The 20,453-nt window shown below is 37.5% G+C and overlaps 1 protein-coding gene across 2 annotated transcripts in view; it reads right to left on the minus strand.

Annotated features, from left to right (window-relative positions):
- Positions 1 to 6,837: 6,837 nt before the first annotated feature.
- LOC105205441 (28S ribosomal protein S22, mitochondrial) overlaps positions 6,838 to 20,453 on the minus strand; it is a 46,868-nt gene continuing 33,252 nt past the window's right edge. For both annotated transcript variants that reach the window (XM_011174809.3, XM_039446358.1), the window contains exons 2-3: positions 18,326 to 18,801; positions 6,838 to 7,361 (exon numbers count right to left, since the gene is read on the minus strand). In XM_011174809.3, the coding sequence (XP_011173111.1) occupies positions 6,879 to 7,361; positions 18,326 to 18,801 (959 nt within the window). In that variant the 3' untranslated portion in view covers positions 6,838 to 6,878. The remainder of the gene's footprint in view (positions 7,362 to 18,325; positions 18,802 to 20,453) is intronic.

Consider the following 20,453-nt stretch of genomic DNA (forward strand, 5'->3'; position numbering starts at 1 on the left):
CCTTTCTCGCGCGTACTCTAACCTCGTAATGCGTCTCGCCTTGTGCGGACGCCAACGTCGTGAATGTATGTGTGGACTGTATACTACCGTTGCCTCGTTGAACTCGTAATCCAGCTCGAAGGACTATATGTTGGCTTGAGATAGAACTCGATCCAACCTATTTTAACTAACAAGGGGAGGATCAGGTGAGAGACCCTGGGATTTTGATCCCAATTTTTTTAGTTATTCTGGAGACGAAAAAAAAGTTTACGTCTCCCGGCGTTTTATCGAATAGGCCTTAGTTTCGAAATAATAAATTTGTGAAAATTGGCCATACCGCGGCGCGGCATATGAGCCTTCCTGGTAACTGTTCTCGCGACCAGTGCAGTCGGCTCCGTGCGTTAGGTGCTTGCTTCACAATAGTAAGATCCAGATCGTTCGCTCCCGGATGTGTGCAATATTTTTCTTTTTAATAAATGTATTTATTTATCTTGATGATATTAATATAGTATGCAAATTTCTAAAATAGAAAATTTAATTTAATATTATTTTCTAAACTTCAATTTAAATTTAATTTGAAGGGAATTTGAATTCAATTAATAATATTTAAAATAATAAATAGGTAATAATAATAATATATAAGTTATTTGAAATGGATAACATATAAAGGCAACGTATCTAAATTTTTAAATTGTTTAACTTAAAATTTAATTGGAAATAATATTAACAGTATTTTAAAATTCTAGTTTTTAAAATAATTAATTGTAAAAGAAGAATAATAACCTAACTATAACCGTTTTAAAAGCCCTACCTGAAGGTGCAGTTACATGCAAGCGTCAAGTTGCGAAGAAGTTATTGCGCAGCAAGGACAAAACGTGAAAGAATTTCGGCTTTATAACCGACTACATACCCCTGCAAGGGGATTAAAAATCTCTCGTTTATTTACCATTTTATATCCACTTCTTTTACAAGTGTTAAATTTAAACAATTTGAAAATTTAGATACGTTGCCTTTATATGTTATCCATTTCAAATAACTTATATATTATTGTTATTATTACCTATTTATTATTTCAAATATTATTACTTGAATTCAAATTCCCTTCAAATTAAATTTAAATTGAAGTTTAGAAAATGATATTAAATTAAATTTTCTATTTTAAAAATTTGCATACTATATTAATATTATTAAGATAAATAAATACATTTATTAAATAAAAAAAAGAAAAAAAATATTGCACACATCCGGGAGCAAACCCGGATCTTACGATTGTGAAGCAAGCACCTAATGCACGGAGCCGACTGCACTGGTTGCGAGAACAATTACCGGGAAAGCTCATATGGCGCGCCGCAATAAGGCCAATCTTCACAAATTTATTATTTCGAAACTAAGGCCTATTCGATGAAACGCCGGAAGACGTAAACTTTTTTTTCGTCTCCAGAATAACTAAAAAAATTAGGATCAAAATCCCAGGGTCTCTCACCTGGTCCTCCCCTTGTAAGTTTATTTTGTAATAATACTCATACAAAACTGAGCGAGAGTGGTACAAAAGCTTAGCTAAATGTGTCGTACCTATCTCGGACAGATGTCGCTCTCCGGTAACTATCGCGCAGTGAATATGAATCGAATGCATCGTTTCTAGCACCGATCTCAAACAGCATCTTTTCCTCTATCATCTCCGATATTATAAAAATCATATACTATCACCAAAAATAAAAAATTTTCAAATTATATAACTTTAATTAAAACGTAATTTAGTATTATTGCACATGGAACGTGTGCATGTGTGTGTGGTATGCATGAGAGTGTACATGTGTGTGTGCACGTGTGTAAATTTCTTACCAGTATTAATTTTTGAAGAACATAGCTTCTTCTATACATGGATTTTTTGACATATCGTTTATCGTTTCATACTGTTTTAATACATGTTCCGACTGTTTTAAAACATGTTTGCCTAATTGAAAGAAAAAATTGCTGCATTATAAATCTAACTCACGTAACTGTATGTATGCACATGCGTGCGTATAATTCCTACCTGCATTAATTTTTTCTTTCTTACTTGTTTTCCTGTTTGGTTGATTATCATTAATCTTATTTTCAGTTTCATTTAAAACGTTTTTGCCTATAAATTAAAAGAAATACATTGAGAATTTTTCTACTACACATTTTCTACTACAAAAATGTATTTAAAAAATGGATGATTGGCTACAGCATGAAATAAAAAAATTCTAGACAACTACGAGTAGGTACAATAATCTACTTGTAGAATAGTAGATAATTACATTAATAATAATTGTTTACATAAACATGTTTTACTTTTTGCTCTTATAATCGTCAAAACAAAACATATTAATAAAGTATGTATCTGTTATTGACTTTTACAATTTTGTAGAAACATTAACTAATAATACTTTTTGACTAAATTATAATTAATAAGTATTTTTTATATACAAATTTAAAATATTTGTTGTTGTTTTAACTCGCTAACGCGTTGTGTCGTTGCGCGTATTTAGCGCCGAAACGTGACCGCGCCTCTTGATATTATTTTTTAGTAATAATACTACTTATATTTTTATTCATTTAGATACATATGATAAAGGGATGAAAATTAAAAAAAAAATTGAATATGTATCGGATATTAATTCTCAAAGTGAAGATAATGAAATTTCAAAAAAAAATAGAAAAAAACAGAGCTAAAAATATAGTGAGTAGTGAAGAAAGCTTCTCCGAAGAAGAAAACAGAGTTCAAATATCATCTTATCGAAAAATTCCACAAACTATTTCTCTTACTCATTCTGAAAATGTACTTCAAAAATTGTGTAAAACGTTATCATGTAAAAGTAAGTGAAGATATTTATATGATCGTATTGATAATCTTTTCTTGAAAAATGAAGATTCCTCGTCTCTGTCTGTTTTTTGTCTCGCGTATTTTAAAACGTAGTACGCGAGATAAAGAGAGACGGGAACAAGGAAACCTTACACATATGTAATGCGTGTATTTATAGACCTTCCTTAAGAAATAAGGTTTCCTTGTTCCCGTCTCTCTTTATCTCGCGTACTACGTTTTAAAATACGCGAGACAAAAAACAGACAAAGACGAGGAATCTTCATTTTTCAAGAAAAGATCATCAATACAATCATATAAATATCTTCACTTACTTTTACATGATAACGTTTTACACAATTTTTGAAGTACATTTTCAGAATGAGTAAGAGAAATATTTTGTGGAATTTTTCGATAAGATGATATTTGAACTCTGTTTTCTTCTTCGGAGAAGCTTTCTTCACTACTCACTATATTTTTAGCTCTGTTTTTTCTATTTTTTTTGGAAATTTCATTATCTTCACTTTGAGAATTAATATCTGATACATATTCAATTTTTTTTTTTAATTTTCATTCCTTTATCATATGTATCTAAATGAATAAAAATATAAGTAGTATTATTACTAGAAAATAATATCAAGAGGCGCGGTCACGTTTCGGCGCTAAATAACGCGCAACGACACAACGCGTTAGCGAGTTAAAACAACAACAAATATTTTAAATTTGTATATAAAAAATACTTATTAATCATAATTTAGCCAAAAAGTATTATTAGTTAATGTTTCTACAAAATTGTAAAAGTCAATAACAGATAAATACTTTATTAATATGTTTTGTTTTGACGATTATGAGAGCAAAAAATAAAACATGTTTATGTAAACAATTATTATTAATGTAATTATCTACTATTCTACAAGTAGATTATTGTACCTACTCGTAGTTGTCTAGAATTTTTTTATTTCATGCTGTGGCCAATCATCTATTTTTAAAATACATTTTTGTACTGCTTTTCTGAACTTTTCATTACTGAAGAAAGTCGACCAATATGCAGATTTCTTATCTGCAATTACCCAAGAGAATGGTATCATTTGTCCTCCATCATTAAATTCTATTATAGCGTATTACTCCATAATTTAAAACTGATAAAAATAAACATATATGTCACATAATTTTAAAACATCAAGTACAATACACTTTATTAATGGAATTGTCAAAAAGGCACATATTTAACTTCTAATAATGGTAACTTTACTTATTTTTATCATAACTTTGAAATTCTTATACATCAAATTCAATATTGTCGGAAAATATATTTCGATATCATTTCTTTTTATATTTTAGCGTTACGAGCACTTTTGTATTTAAATCTAAGCGGCTCACTTCGTTGGTGTCTCAAACCCAAATAACTCATTTTTCTTTTATTTTCCGTGCGTGTAGACCCCGCGAAGTCTTTTCTCGTTACAACCGCTTATTTGAAATTGTATTCAGATTTCTCTCATTTCGAATATTAAATATTTCAATAATTATAATCATGTCTTAAGTGTGTTTTATTGAGCAAACACTATTTCGCAATCTACGCCTCTACAACAAATATATGTTTGAGTTTGATTTAATTCTAATATAAAAGAAAGGTAAGTGTAGGTTTGCCCAAATCAGAGAGGAACCTAAGAGCGGCCACGCCGGCCTTTTCTTATAACGCTAAAATTCCCGGCGCACTAACGACGCACATCCATTCTGGTCGAAATATGAACTAAAATTATATTCATTTTGTGACTCTGTCGATAAAAATGGTTCAAGTCTGTGCTAAAATTATGTAGTGGAGGTACCCCCATTATATGGTTCCTCTCTGCCCAAATGATACTAAAATTAGTGATTGTAATGAAATAAATTCAATATCAAGTAAAAAAGAACATAGTTTGTATCGCTTATTAGAGTAATAGTTTCTAAATAAGAAACAATAAAAATAGAACAAAAATAACAAATCAGTAATTTTTTCAGCATCAAAAGTATGTAATCTTTTAATATCAAATATTCTATATCATTCGTTATAAATACATATACCTTTTAATAGAAATGAAAATATGCACATTTACTGCATGTGATATATTTATTACAATAAACATGTTTAAGTCGACAAAGCAGCTAGGTTAGAATAGATTAATAGATCCTACACAACTTACTCTTCTACTTTAACAATCTTTGGATTTCCAATTCTGGTATGATTAATATCACGGTGTTAGAAAAGTTAAGCACTGACCATGTAGCTAATAAGTTGTGTTACCAATAAAAAGACCACGAAATTCAATCCAATTAGATACTGAAAATTAAAGAGTTCGACTGCATTGCCAAGAATAAAACAAAAGAAATTATAAATTAACTAACAAAAAGTATAAAAAAAGGAAATGTCCAATCATAAGTGAATATCCAATTAATACGGTACTTCTTTAAAAAACATACTTAATAAATATCGATAGGCCGGTATTGCTGTACCGCCACCGTTACGAGCCGCTAGTCAGTCACGAGATAAGAAAGTGCATGTGTTGAAGAATATATTAGATATATAACACACACATACAATGTGTGTGTGTGTGTGTGTGTGCGCGCGCGCGCGTGCGTGTGTATTCACTTGTACACTGCCCGTCATTAATTCGACAGGTCATAGTAGATGGCTGACTTACCGACGTCATAGTCTAACATATACAATATATGCTAGACTGTGGCGTCGGTAAGTCAGCCATCTACTATGACCCGTCAAATCAATGACGGGCAGTGTACATATATATTTATAATCATGCACCACATTGTTTCTCATACATTCATGTTGAATTATTGTAATCAAATTAATGCAATCATTCATTTTCATTTAAATAAATTCGCAGAATTATTTTTATATATAACTATGCGCAATCAATCATTTAAACGGAATTCCACGCCACCGCTCTCAGTCATGCTTCTTAATTTAAACGATGACTAATAATAATAACAATAATGTATCTCTTAAAAATATTAAATAATCTCTGATCACATAAAATATAACTAAATATTTCAAATTAATAAAATAATTTTTATTTGGACAGACCTCTGGACTAGTGATAGCAGTCCACAGATATTAAAATATAATACTTAACAATAATAATAATGAAATAAGATAAAATAATAAAAATATAAAAACTCACGTCCGACCCACGCTCGGACGTCACGATTTAAAAATTATATACTACTGTGTCCAAAAAGTAAGGTGACATTGCATTTATTTCGAAAATTCTTTATTTATTCTTGCAAATCAATTTCGTCCCCTTCAAAGTAATCCCCCCATGATATAATACACTTATTCCAACGGATTTTCCAATCTTCGAAACAGTTGTAATAATCGATTTCAGGAATGGCCTTTAGCTCCTTCTTCGCAGCGGCTTGAATCTCTTCTATCGACTCGAAACGGTGATTCGTGATTTTTTAACCAAAAACTCGACTAATATCGTTCCACAACCACCGTATTCACCTGATTTGGCTCCATGCGACTTCTGGCTATTCAGCAAACTCAAGCGGCCGCTCCGGGGACACCGTTTCGCTGCGAAGAAGGAGCTAAAGGCCATTCCTGAAATCGATTATTACAACTGTTTCGAAGATTGGAAAATCCGTTGGAATAAGTGTATTATATCAGGGGGGGATTACTTTGAAGGGGACGAAATTGATTTGCAAGAATAAATAAAGAATTTTCGAAATAAATGCAATGTCACCTTACTTTTTGGACACAGTAGTATATAACAATTAAAAAATATAAGATAAAAAAAATTGCATCCGCGGGGATCGAACCTGGGATCCCAAACGTACCAGTCGATATCCTAATGCCCTACGCTACGTCGCTTACTCAAGAAGCGTTCGTCTGAAAAATTATGATAGAACAAACTGAATTCGTATTCAGCATTCAAAAAACTACAGTAAATAATTTCATTATGGTATTATTTTTGTTAAACTATTATCAGTTATCCGCGTTTGGGATAATAGATCGAAAAAATGGAGAAAATATTAGATAATTAGATAGTAAGAAAGAATAACAGATATTTATTGTTTATGTTTACACTTTATTTGTTTCGGAAGAAATTCCGTGCGCCTGTTTAATATTCTCTGCCACAATTTCATATTCCCGTTGTAATTCCTTATACGATTGCAGGAGCTTCTGGATTTTATCTCTCTTTGGCGAATTTTCCAAGTTCGCGTAATGCATAATAAATTCCGCGTCGTCCGTGTGCTTGCATGGTTCGATTGTCGACTTAGCTGTGGCATGAATCATATGATATAAACGTATCAGCAGTGTGGCATCCTTGACGCGACTGGTCTCGATCATTTCACACAGCAGGTTGTCAATGTTACTTGTCCACACTAGGTGAAATACCATTGGACCGAAGTGACGTGTAGACCTCAAAAGATCAAAACACCTCTCAGCGTTTATGTGCTCGTAGACTTTTCGGGTTATTGTCTGATATTCCGGATCGTCCGGTTCAAATTGCACACACGCACGATCTAGTATGAATTCGTACTCGCTACAATTTAGTAGATCCTGCAAACAAAGCCGTAATATATCACCGTTTATTTCATGCAAATACTTTTCTTTTTTCAGTTTTTTTATTTCTAAATTAAAAATGTGCAAATTATTTAAATCTTTATGATACTACGAACTATTAACAAATTTTGAATTTAAAAAGTTTGAATACGAATCATATATAGGACGATTCAGAACGACTCTAGCGTCCTTGTAAAAACATATTCCATACTTGATTCTAAAACAATTTTTCCTTTACGAAAATTTTATCCGAAGCTTACTTTCAAATTATAAAGAGAAATAACATCATTTATTATTAAATTGATTTTTAATTTAACCCTTTGTGGCACTTTTTCTTCTAGTACATATATTTTTGTGAAACTTGATAAGCGTTTTTGGGGTCGTTGAGTACAAATACGGTGTGAAAAATATAAAATTTAAAATGACGGATCCAATATGGCGAACAAAGTTTTTAAAATTTACTAAATTTTGTTTAATACATATTATTCAAGAGTTTTGGAGGTTGCTAATTAAAAATCCAATGTCAAAAATACAAAATTAAAAATGATGGTCCAAAATGACGGAAAAAATTTTCAAAATCAGCGATTTCGTTTGAAACTTTGAAAATTACGTTTGCCATATTGGTCCACTATATTACACCTGGCATTAAAAATTTTGGTTTCTTTTTATATTAGATTTGTAATCAGAGACCTCGGAAACACTTAAATAACAAGCTTTAAATATCAAAAATTTGGTTGATTTTGATATTTTTGTCGCTATATTAGAGCTACCATTTTGAATTTTTGACATTGGATTCATAATCAGAGATCTCGAAAATCCCTAAATAGTAAATTTCTACCAAATCCAGTAGATTTTGATATTTTTGTCCGCCATATTGTATTCGCCATTTTACGTTTTAAATTTTTGACATTGGATTCGTACTCACAAGCAAACCTACCCAACTGTTACATTCCGATTTTGATGAGCTTTAAATATGTTGTATTCTAGGTCAAAATATAAGACATATTTTTTTATACAGGCCTACACGCACTTTTAAGGGGTGAAACATCTCTTTGAAAAAACGGGTTTTTTTCTTTCAAAACATATATCGTCGAAACTATAAGGGATAGAGAAAAATGTTCTAAATGAAAGTTGAATAGCTTGAAAAATACTTTATAAAAATAATAAAAAAAATTTTCATTTTAATTTTTTTATACTTTTCCCCACTACATAGCTATTTTTTTTAATTTTTACTTTTTTTCGAAAAATAAAGCTTATTTTATTACAAATTCAACAATATAAGATAAAGTTATGTTCCGACATTTTCATATTCCAAAAATAATTAAAAACCTCTCTATACGCATGGTACGCGCACCCGTTCATGCGTTATGGAAGTATCCCCCTCCGATTTTGACGAGCCTTTAATATGTTGTAATAGAAATAAAAATATGGGACACGTATTTTTATATACAATATGACTGTCAAGAGGATAAGACACGCTCTTGAAATAAACAGATTTTTTAATTTCTGAGGTAATACCATCGAAACGATAAAAGATATAAAAAGAAGTTTCAAATAAAAGTTTTATGGATTTCTTTATAACAATTTGCTCAAATTTTTTAAAAATGTCATTTTTTTCGAAATTCCTCTCTTCTTCTAAATTTGTGAAAAATTTAAAATTTAACTTATATCAAAACTTAGCATATTTAATAACAAATTCAAACATGTATGATAAAGTTATAGTCCAAAGACACATTTTTCAGAAATAAACTAAAAATATCTATATCGCTATACGCGCCCCATCCATATCCGCTTTAAGGCGTCTATTGTTAATATTTCTTTTTTATTTAATTGACTATAATTTTTTGTGTTATTATATTTTTATATGTTTTTCAGGTTTAATTTTATTGATTTCTTTATTTATTTATTTATCAGCCATTAGATGTTTATACATTTAAGCCATGAAAGAATTTTTTAAAACATTTTTCAGATATAATTACATTTGTTCAGGAACGTTCTTTGAATTTTTTTTCATTATTCGAGTTAACCGTATTATGTATCCTAAATTCAATATTAGATGTAACTCAATTCTCTGTAACTTCTCGAAGCTTCTCAGTCAGAGCACTCTATTTTCGTGTTCTCGTCATCGCCTTTTTCTATATAGATATTCTCTCGATCACCGTGTTTTTCCGTTCTCAAACACGGATCATTCGACTGACCCGTGATCTGTTCCTTTCTTCGACGGGAAACTAGGATCACCAGCCGCTTCGTAGCAGTTCGCGCCAGAAATCTCCGAGAACTCCAAGCGAGAAGTCAAATATATTACTTTTAATTCTCAGATAACATTTCTTGCTGGCAAGTTTTGCGTGCGATGTGCATGCGAACTTTGTAACAGATTTGCATGCGTTTTGTTCGTAGAACGTGTTACATCGTGTATATTGCTTATAAGTGGCTAGCTCATGTATTGTCCCATGTACTAGCAAATTACATGCAGATGGCTAACATATTGTTAGTTGTTTGCTCCCCAGATAACATTTTTTGCGCGCAAAGTTTGCGCGTCTTATGCATGTGAACGGTGCACGCGGTTTGCGTGAGTTTTGCCCGCAAATTGGTTAAGCTCATGTATTGTCCGATACACCAGCATATCACATGCAAATAGATACCATTTTGCATGTGATTTGCTGGTGTATTGAATAATTATATTTGCTCGTAAGTTGCTTGCACCCAGATAATATTTTTTGCGTGTCTTATGCATGTAAACTGTGTACGCGGTTTGCGTGATTTTTGCCAGCAAGTTGAAATTCTGTAATTTCAGATTGAAATGGGTTTAACAAGTGAGTGCTAATGCCACCGCTAGGCGGCACGCCGCAGGAGATTTTCTCGTGAGTTGAGTGCGGCCACAGGCGTTATACCTATCTAGGCGCCACCGCCGCCAACTCGTTAGCTCATACTTTCGTGATACTTTTAGGAGCTGCTTTTTGTAACCTCGAGACGAATATTCGCTCTCATTCTTTTCAAACATAGCGTGTGTGTGAAACGCTGTTCCACATAAAATTTTATATTTTTACATGTAAATAACAGTTTGTATTGTTATTTAATCTTGTACATAAATTAAATATTTAATTCAAATTTAATCTTTTTTAAATCTTTTTTAACGAAAAAAATAGAAGAAATATTTTTTTTTGTAAACTAAACATTTATTACGTTTACATTAATGTATTCTGTTTTAATAAACCTATCTGGGTTTGGATTTTATTTTTCAATCGGTCTTAATACCGTATTTTCGGTGCAGAAATTCCGATCGATTCAGATTAACTTTTTTTAAATCGGTTTTAATAGCACATTTTCGGCAGGGTATAGCTTATTGAGATCGTGCGCAAAGTGTGCTAGTGTTTTGCTAACGCTATGACGACGCAGTTGGATAAGGTTTTGCTTGCGTTGTAGGAATCCCTTTTGCGCGTGATTTGCTGGACGTTTACCCGCAAAATGTTTTCTGGAAAGATTCGATTAAATGATCCGAATCTTTCCAGGCGAACCTCAGTAAGAACGATTCCGCGTTCGGGCGCGATCTCAGTACGTCATCGGGAAGTAACAGAATCCGTGTCGACGCAGTGCAGTTGTCATCGTTGCATATCCGCCGCTATCGACGAGAAAACCGTGCGCGCGCCAAGTAATTCGCCTCGTCCTCTGCGGCCTTTTTCATACGCTGCACGTAATTAATGTGATGATCGCGTTCTAGTGGTATGCCCGCATTCGCCGTGAACAGTTATCTTTGTGAACCTGTTTTTTTTTCTTTTTAATAAAACTTGTGATTGTTCAAATAGTGCATTCAATCGCAAACTATGCCGCGCAGTGCTCCATCCCACACGTTATCCTCTATCGCGCTCTCTCTCGCTCCCTCTCGTTTCCGCTTTTTCCCTCTCTCTCCCGCACTTGCTCCGTCGCGTTGTCCACGGACAAAACGCAGCACGCCCGAAATTCAAATCCGCACCGTCGCCTCGCGAAGTGGATCCAGTATTCGTTTCACACGCATGGAAAACAAAAATTTTGACAGTGCGTTGTGAACAATATTATATACTTATGATATAAATTTCCATATCAAAAATAATGTTTAAAAAATTCAATCTCTTAATCATAATCAATTTTCATCTCCTAGATTCGTAAATCTTTTTAGATATGCCTGGTACAAGAGTGTTTACATTGAAGAGAAACCTCCTAAATGCGAGACACCTGTAAATTTTTGTTTTAAAAATTGTAATCCTATTTGTAACTCCTGTCATGAGATAGTTTTTAACCCTTAAACAAACCAATCCCGCAAAATACGTAAACATATTTTCGAGTCTGGGACACTTTTTCAACTTTGAGAAGTTATAACTTTAATTCTAATCAACATTTTTCAGCAATCTTTTTTTTCATATAAAAGTTCAGAATCTCAGAAATTTAACTACAATCGATATTGCCAAAAAACGACTATTGTTTAACTATTTAAAAAAAACCATTAAGCAAAAATTAGAAATTCACTTTTCAAAAATTCACTTTTCCTTTAAAAAATCATATCTCCGCAATAAAAAACTTGTAAGAACTTTCAAATACGGCATTTTAAAGCTAAAGAGTTTTACTTTAAAAAAAAATTATGGTATTGTCATTTCTTTTAAAAAGTAGAATTATATAACAAGGACAATATGAGATATTTTTGGGTGTCTAAAAATCTATTTTTTTTTAAATCATATCTTTGCAACAAAAAACTTTTAAAGACTTTACAATACGGCGTTTTAAAGATAAAGAGTCATCAAAACAAATTATGTCACTGCCATTTCTATTAAAAAATATATTTGTATAACAAAGCAAATATAAGATATTTTTCATAAACTAAAGGTGTCTAAAATTGAAAATTGATATGTTTTATAATATATTTCAAACCCTACGCAAAAATCCTCTTTTTCACGGCACTATAGTATTTTAACTTTAGACAAAGTAACATACGCGAACAAACCTGTTTGAACGTGTTTTGCCCAGTTTTTTAACTCATAAGATTACTCAAAAAAAGTTTAATTTACACACTATATGGGTCACATTGACCCTAACAAAACTTTGCTGCCGTGTTATTCGAATTCTAATTGATCACAAAAGTTGATCAACCATATCAATCGAAAGAGGAGATTTCAAACTTTTTTCACGTCCTGGTCCAAACCTTCTATCTCATTTGTCTTCACATAGTAAACGTTCAAAACTTTATATGGGGTCTCTCAGACCCACTTATGTGTTTAAGGGTTAAATGTGCTTGGTGTACAAAATCAAAGTGTATACGGCATTTTTTTGACACCACAAATTCTGAGCGTCCTCATTATTGTACAAATTTTCAGCAATAAAAAGTAAATAAATAATAAATGAATAAGTAAATAGGTAAATAAATAAATAAAAAATAAAAAATAAATAAAATTAAACTTAAAAAAACATACAAAAATATAATAATACAAAAGGTCTTGTAGGCAATTAAATAAAAAACAAATATTAACAATACACGCCATAAAGCGGATATGGATGAGGCGCGTGTATAGCGATATAATTTTTAGTTTATTTCTGAAAAATGTGTCTTTGGACTATAACTTTGTCATACATGTTTGACTTTGTTGTTAAATATGCTATAAGTTTGGATATAAAGTAAATTTTTAATTTTTCAGACATTTAGAAGAGGAAGATTTCGAAAAAAATGACATTTTCGAAAAATCTGAGTAAACTGTTATAAAGTACACAAAAATCCATAAAAGTTTTATTTGAAACTTTTTTTGTATTTTTTATCGTTTCAACGGTATTACCTCAGAAATTAAAAAACCGATTTATTTCAAGAGCGTGTTTCACCCTCTTAACAGTCATATAGTATATAAAAATTCGTGTCCCATATTTTTACCTGTACTATAACATATTAAAGGCTCGTAAAAATCGGAGGGGGACATTTCCGTAGCGCACAAACGGGTGCGCGTACCATGCATATAGAGAGGTTTTTAATTATTTTTGAAACATGGGAATGTCGGAACATAACTTTATCTTATATCGTTAAATTCGTAATAAAATGAGCATTATTTTGCGTATAAAAAAAATATAAATTTTGAAAGAAATAGGTATGTGGTAGGGGTCCCGTAGGGGTCTGGAGTCGTTTCGGGGCCTCCCGAGGCTGCGGAACGACTCCAGATACAGGAATTGGCGTTCCTGCGGTTTCCCGAGCTCGCTAGGGGTCTGCGGTCTCTCGTAGGCCGTAGGCTCAGGGATCTCAGCGACCCTGGCGCCCGAGCTGATACACCGTAATCCATCACGTGCTGAAACTACGTGCGAGATGGACCGGGGAACTTGGCTTCACCGCCCGGGTCGCGAGGAGTCAACCTCTATAAAAAAATCAAGGAGGCGGCGTCTGAGTGTCGTGTTTCGCGCCGCAGACGCCTTGGTGGTGCGTGAATTGTTCAGTGTACGGTGTTCGTCACGGCGGGGGGTCGAGTCGCCTTCTCCTTGCAGAATCCTGGAGCGAGCTTCCGGTCGATGGTTAAATCCCGCGTGTTGACCAGCTGGTTGTCGATGTCTCCGGCTAGCCCGGGTGCATCGGCGCCGGGCCTTCGGGCCTAGGATCAGCCCGTATACCAGTGCGACTGGTGCTTCCTCTCGGGGATGTTCCTCGTTAGCGCGGGGGCATCGTCGCGAGGGGTGCTAGCTCCTGCCGAGGCCTCGAGTCGGGGGATCCCTCTGGGTGCCTGTTGGGATCGGGGGTCCCGTCTGCCCGCCGCAGTCCATTGTCTGGCGCGCGTCGATCGTGGGTGTGCGCTTAACCGCGTGCATTTGGGTTTTTTGTTCTATGTTCTTCCCTGATCGGCGCGTGCGATGTGTGTGTCGTCTACTAGAGTCGCCTTGGGCCGGTGGTCCCCGGACACCGGCTCGTAGTATCCCTCGGGGCGAGGGTGGGGTTCCCTTCGTAAAACAATACCCCATTTATGAACATTTATGACTAATGATAGGGATATGTTACCGCGCAGGGGGGTCGGATACCCCAGGGCCGGCAAGGGGGGACTAGTGTCCCGGGTGCCCCCTTGTCGTCATCTCTCAACGGGCGGCCGTGCGGAGTGACCACACGCTCCGCCGGCTATCGGGCTAGTGTGGTAACGGATGTTCGTATTCGTCCCCGCGCTAGGCGGATAGACCAAAGGTTTTGTCCAGTTTACTGAAGAAACTCGAGGTCTGAAGCCTACCAGCACTTCCTGTGGCGTCGCCGGCTAGGCAGGGCGCTGACGCCTTATTGCGACTTCACGAGCTCCGACTCGTGGAGCCTCATTGAGGTCGAATCGGCGGAGGAGACTTCCTCCTCCTCAAGTGACGGGAGGAGTGCCTCCCTTGACGGGAAGAGTGGAGTAGAGCCGTCCCCAGTGGACGAGGCCTCTGCCCTGACCGTCGAGGGGGACACGATCCTGCTGGCCGGCGACTGCCGCAGTCTCCGACCGGCAGGATGACAACGCAACCGGGTCGTCAGAACCCGGGTCAAGAACCCGATTTTTCAACATGGTGGCGCATCCGACGCCACTGCAGAGTGGCGATGGCAGAACGGCGATCCGCGTCCGTGGGGGAGGCTCGAGCGGGGAGGACCTCGCTGACCCGCCTCGTAGGAGGCGGCAGGGGCTCTCTCAGCTCAGTGCTGAGCCCATGGACGTCGATCGGCGTGACGAGGAGGAGGAGGATATGATGGCCGGGAACCCCCTGGAACCGGTCATCGATTTGGATGAGTCGGAGGGTCGTGTCCGAATCCCGGATGTCCCGGGGGACGGAACCGACCTTCCGACTCACGTTAGAAGCAGACGCGCCCGCGGCCGACCCCGTTTGGACGGGAGTGGACCCTTCCAGTCCCCTTCCCCATTGTCCGACGGGGCGGACACAGAGGACCGGCTCCACAGGGTTCCCCTGGAGCAATTTCGGGCCCGCCGACTCCGAGCTAACGTCATACGTAGCTCGGGGTCGGAGGAGAAGGGAACGGGGGCGAATGATGCGCGGCCTCGGCAGCGCATCAAGATCCCCCCGACCCTGTTCACGCCAGACCAGCGGCGTTATGTGGATCGCCAACTGGGAGTGATCTCCCGGAGTACGACCACCGATCTGGCCGGATTGGCAGATGGGTGGCTCCGGGAGGTCGAGGGGGCGAGAAATAAGGCCTCCACAGGTTGCCCACTGTCGGGCAACCTGTCGGGGAGGATGAAATTGAACACCCATCTCGCTCGGGAGGCGCTATGACGCTGGCGTACCGCGCCATGGACCGTCTCGGGCGAGAGAATGAGCAGGACGAGGTGACGACCGCGGCCCGGGAGGAGGAGGTTCGCTCCCTCCGGGCCGAGGTCGCCGAGTTGAGGGGGCAGCTGGGGGTCGCAAAGAGGGCCCTCATGCTGCAAAGCGGTCCCTCCTCGTCCACGGCTGCCTCACAGCCAACGAGGAGAAGATCTCCTTCCCCTCCGCCGCCCCCGTCGGCCGCTTCTGCCCCCGGCTCTTCTCCTTTTGAGGAGCGAGTGCTGGGGACGTTGGAGCGGCTGACGGCGACGGTGGCGGGCCTGGAGAGGCGCCTGGCGCGGGTGGAGACGGGGGCTGTTCCGGCCGCCGTCCCCACCGACGCCAGGGGCAAGAAGAAGACGAAGGGGAAGGGGGAAAGGGAAGTATGGGAGCTCCGCGGGAGGAGCCTTCTGCGCCCCTCGCCGTGCCGGCGGCAGCGCCCGGCCCCGATACGCCTGCGAGCAATCGGAGCTGGGTCAAGGTCGTCGGCACGCGGAAAAGGAGAAAGGTGGACAAGGGGGGCCGTAGAGCGCCCCGTCCGCCCCACGGGGGATGGTGACTGGGGGGTATCCCCCCCAGCTGGGTGGCGGCTCGCGTGGAGGTGCTCAAGGCATCTCCGCAGCGATGCTTCCGGTGCCTGGCTCAGGGACATACGCAGCACCGGTGTCCTGGCGGCGTCGACAGGGCCCGGTGCTGCTTTAATTGCGGGGGGGGGGAGGGGCACACCCAGGCAAAATGTGTGAGTAGGCCGTTCTGCCCGGAGTGTGCCTCCAAAGGCAAGCCGCACAATCACCGCCCAGGTGGATGGTGGTGTGTCGGAGGGGCCGGTGGCCGACGTCGGAGGAGACCCCTCCCGTGATGGAGACCTCTGTCGGTGAGGCCTTCATCACGGGAGTGATTAAGATATCGTCGGAGTCGTCCGGAGCATCTGGGCTCCGGACGAGTCCGCCGACAAAAAAGAAGTGTGAGGCACTCGACAGTCCGAGTGCCGCGCACCTCCCCCAGGCGAAGGTGGTGCTCAAGCCCCTCCCTCTCCCGCAACGGGAGAAGCGAGTGGGACGAGACTCGAGCACCCCTCTCAAAAAGGCGTTGAGACCCCGGGCGGAGAAGGCGTTGACGCCTTCTCCCCCGGGGTCGCCTATCCTCGGAGGAGATAGGGCCGCGGAGTGACTCCCCTGGGGGGGGGGGGGTCATTACGTGACCCTGGGCCTCGTTTCCGGCTGCCCCTGCGCTCGGAGATGCCCAGGAAACGAGGACCCTGGCTGTTGGGCCGCCCAATGAATAGGGGTCTCCGCTCATCCGGTGCGCCGGCCACACGAGGATAGGAGGTAGGCCCGATTGGTTCCTCGGGACCACTGGACCTTGGGTAGGGGGTTGGCGCGGAACGGGTAAGTTCGGCGCTCGCCTCCTGCCCTAAAAAAGCGCGGGGGGGGCGTGGTATTTTTCACGGCGCTACCCCGGGGTGGACAAGGCGGCAGCTGACGTATCTCGGCTGCCGCCCTGGCACGTCCTCTCCCAACCTGACGAACTGGCGCGTCGGGGGGCTCACGCTCCGCCCCCGGGGGAAGGCTACCGAAGGAATGACGTATTGTCGGCCGGGGCCTTCCTTTATCCGGGGCAAGGTGGCTCGGTGAGGTTTTTAGTTGATAGGCGAGTTAGGGCGAGCCTGGTCGCTGAAATTAGTGGCCAGGTTAGCACCGCCCTAACTCGAGTCCAACACTACCATGGTTTAGCCAACCTGGTGTGCCATGAGCATTTCCCTCATCGTACAAAAAAAAAAAGGTATGTGGCAGGGGAAAGTATTAAAAAAATTAAAATAAAATTTTGTTATCACTTTTATAAAATACTTTTCAAGCCATTCAACTTTCATTTAGAACATCTCTATCTCTTATCTCTACTTTCGACGATATACTCTTTGAAAGAAAAAAACCGATTTTTTTCAAAGGAGTTTTTTTCATCCCTTAAAAATACGTATGGGCCCATATAAAAAAATACGTGTCTCTTATTTTGACCTAGAATACAACATATTCACAGCTCATCAAAATCGGAGTGCAACACTTGGGTAGGTTTGCTTGTCAATGACTTCAGATAATAATTTGGAAGTATAGGTTATTATGCAAAATTTTATGAAAACAAATTTAATCTCTAAAAACGACAATTTTTCAGTATATATTTATTCATAACAAATTATTTATTTCAAATATGATTTTAAAACTTAATATATTAGAAGAATTCAGCAATACCAAACATGCTAAAAGAATATGTGAAATGATTCATTAATAAGAATGAATTGATTCATTAATAAGATAAGCTCGGATAGTAGATATTAGCTCCCAGAGCTACATCGTGACGCAAAAGGTTAATAAAGTGATATTACTTATTTAACTTAAAACTGTTATGACCGAAAATTTATTTGACGAGCAGTTTAATAAATTTGAAAATGTATATAAAATCACACGATAAATATCAACACTAAGCTATGACTATTAAGGCATTTCGTTTATATTGTGTTTTCACATTATCGGTCAAATAAATCCTCTATTTTAAATCAAGTTATTAATAAAATGTTATGTTTAAGTGATTCAATTCGATTTAATTTAATTTAGATAATATCTTTTCAATTTGGCATCAAAAAACCTTGATTCTAAATACATAAATATTAGCTACAAGTAGAAACAATACACGCATACTTTTAGGTATTCATCCTCAAACATCTTTGGTTTCTGTAGTTTCCTTTCTGGTCTTGGAAAGAAAGTTTGAATCATTCTGTCCCGTTCCTTCCAAGTGGCGTGTCTTAACGTGCCATTCGGTTCTCTGATTACTATGAATCTTTCTCTATCCTTAAGACCGTACGTGATATCAGTAAACACGTATCTGACATTATCGTGCCCTTCCAGCGCAACATCTTCCTCTAATGGTACAGAACGATCTATTCTCGGTTTTACGACTGGTGGCATTTGCAAGTATTTTTCCGCTCTACGTTTCGTTGCTTCCATAGCTTCCTGAAGTTGCTCGTCCGTCAGAAATTTATACTGTGGCGGTTGGAGTTTGTGCCCGTCCTTGCGATTTCGAAAGACTTTGTTATAGTCCACTGTTGTCAATATCTTGAGACACGTCTGAACTTCTTTGTTAAAAAAGAATGGCGCCGGATCTCTTTCTACTGAATCTGCAAAGATTGCACATGACATGAAGACATCTATAAATTCACTTCAACTCGTTTAAAGGAGGCATTAAAACTTGATACATTTTGAATTAATCATGAAATAATATTAAATAACTCAAATAGGTCAATAGCTTGTATTCATAGCTAATTTACATAGCATATTTACAGTTCTAAGTACTGAATACAATTCTTTTAAGAAGTCGTCTGTCAATCAGACAGTCGTATTAGCATCTTAAGTCATCACTTAAGACGGTTTTGAAATAAAAATCAAATGTGAATACGGTCAATGTCAAAATATTCTAAAAATGTCATTTTGGCCGGGATTCATTGTAAATTTTTACATTTAAGATCGTCTCAAATATCGTCTTAAGATGCCATCAACTAATCATAGAATAACAGCATTTTAAAACATTACTCAAGATGGTCTTGAAATAAGTTTCGATTATGAATACCAGCCTTTGACGTCAAAATGACAAGTAACATAAGTTTGCTGAACGATTATTAATCATCGATTGAAGTTGACATTCTGTGCACACAAATCAACAACTTTGTTGATTTGTGTTGCCAATTTCTCTTTAAAAAAACAAAGAGCACACTGTAATAGTTATAATTAATATTAAGTACTTATAATCAAAGTTATAATATAATCAGGATAAGTTAATTTTCTTAACTTCTTCTATAACTTCACAATAAATCATTTTTCGACAATGCCGATTGTGCTATCACATTTCTGAGATCTTGAACTTTCATGTGAAAAAAAAAGATTGTTGAAAAATGTTGATTGGAACCAAAACTATAGCTTCTCAAAGTTGAAAAAGTCTCCGAGATTCGAAAATGTGTTTACGTATTTTACGGGATCAGTGTATTTAAGAGTTAAATTGCGCCAATTATAAACAGAATATATTGCTCTTTGAAATAACTGCTATACTACTTTTAACAAATAAAATGCAAGTGATAGTATGTTTATTTTTTTAAACCCAAGTAGTAGTACCTTTAAATTTCTTTTAAATAAAATTCAAGTGGTACTCTTTGTGTATTTCTAACAAAAAATCTCTTCTAACACAAGTAGATCTAATTAAAAAAAGTTTTAATGGAATATATAACATTTAATCTTAAAAAATTAAAGAGAAAATAAAAATATAAAATTTTATAGAAATAAAAAATTTTTTAACTACAAAAACTTGGCGCTGCTAGATGTCTAAATATAATGTTGTAACAATAAAAATAATAATTACTTTTAAGCTTAAAATATTTAACAATAAATTATAACAAGTGACAAACAAAGTCAAAGGGAGCAAAATAAAGATTTTACAATATTACTTTAAAACCTAAAGTTTCTCTGTAAGCAGATTTCGTATACAATTATATACATAAACATATTTCGGACTTATATGTCCGTCTTCAGTATGTTACAATTCCGATAATGTTGTAAAATATAATAGTTATAATGACTTACAATGTTACTTAAATTTTAAGGAAATTTAATCTTTAACTTCGCATAATTACTTTTATAATGCAAATCTTACAAGTGTTACATTTATCGCAGTCTTTCTCGTGTCAATTCCTTTCATTGCTCTTCTTATATAGCAGCACTAAGTTTTTGTACTTTAAAAATTTTTTGTTTCAATAAAATTTTATATTTGTTTCCTCTTTAA

This window comes from Solenopsis invicta, chromosome 2 (assembly GCF_016802725.1).
Source record: "Solenopsis invicta isolate M01_SB chromosome 2, UNIL_Sinv_3.0, whole genome shotgun sequence".
Taxonomy (NCBI): Eukaryota; Metazoa; Arthropoda; class Insecta; order Hymenoptera; family Formicidae; genus Solenopsis; species Solenopsis invicta.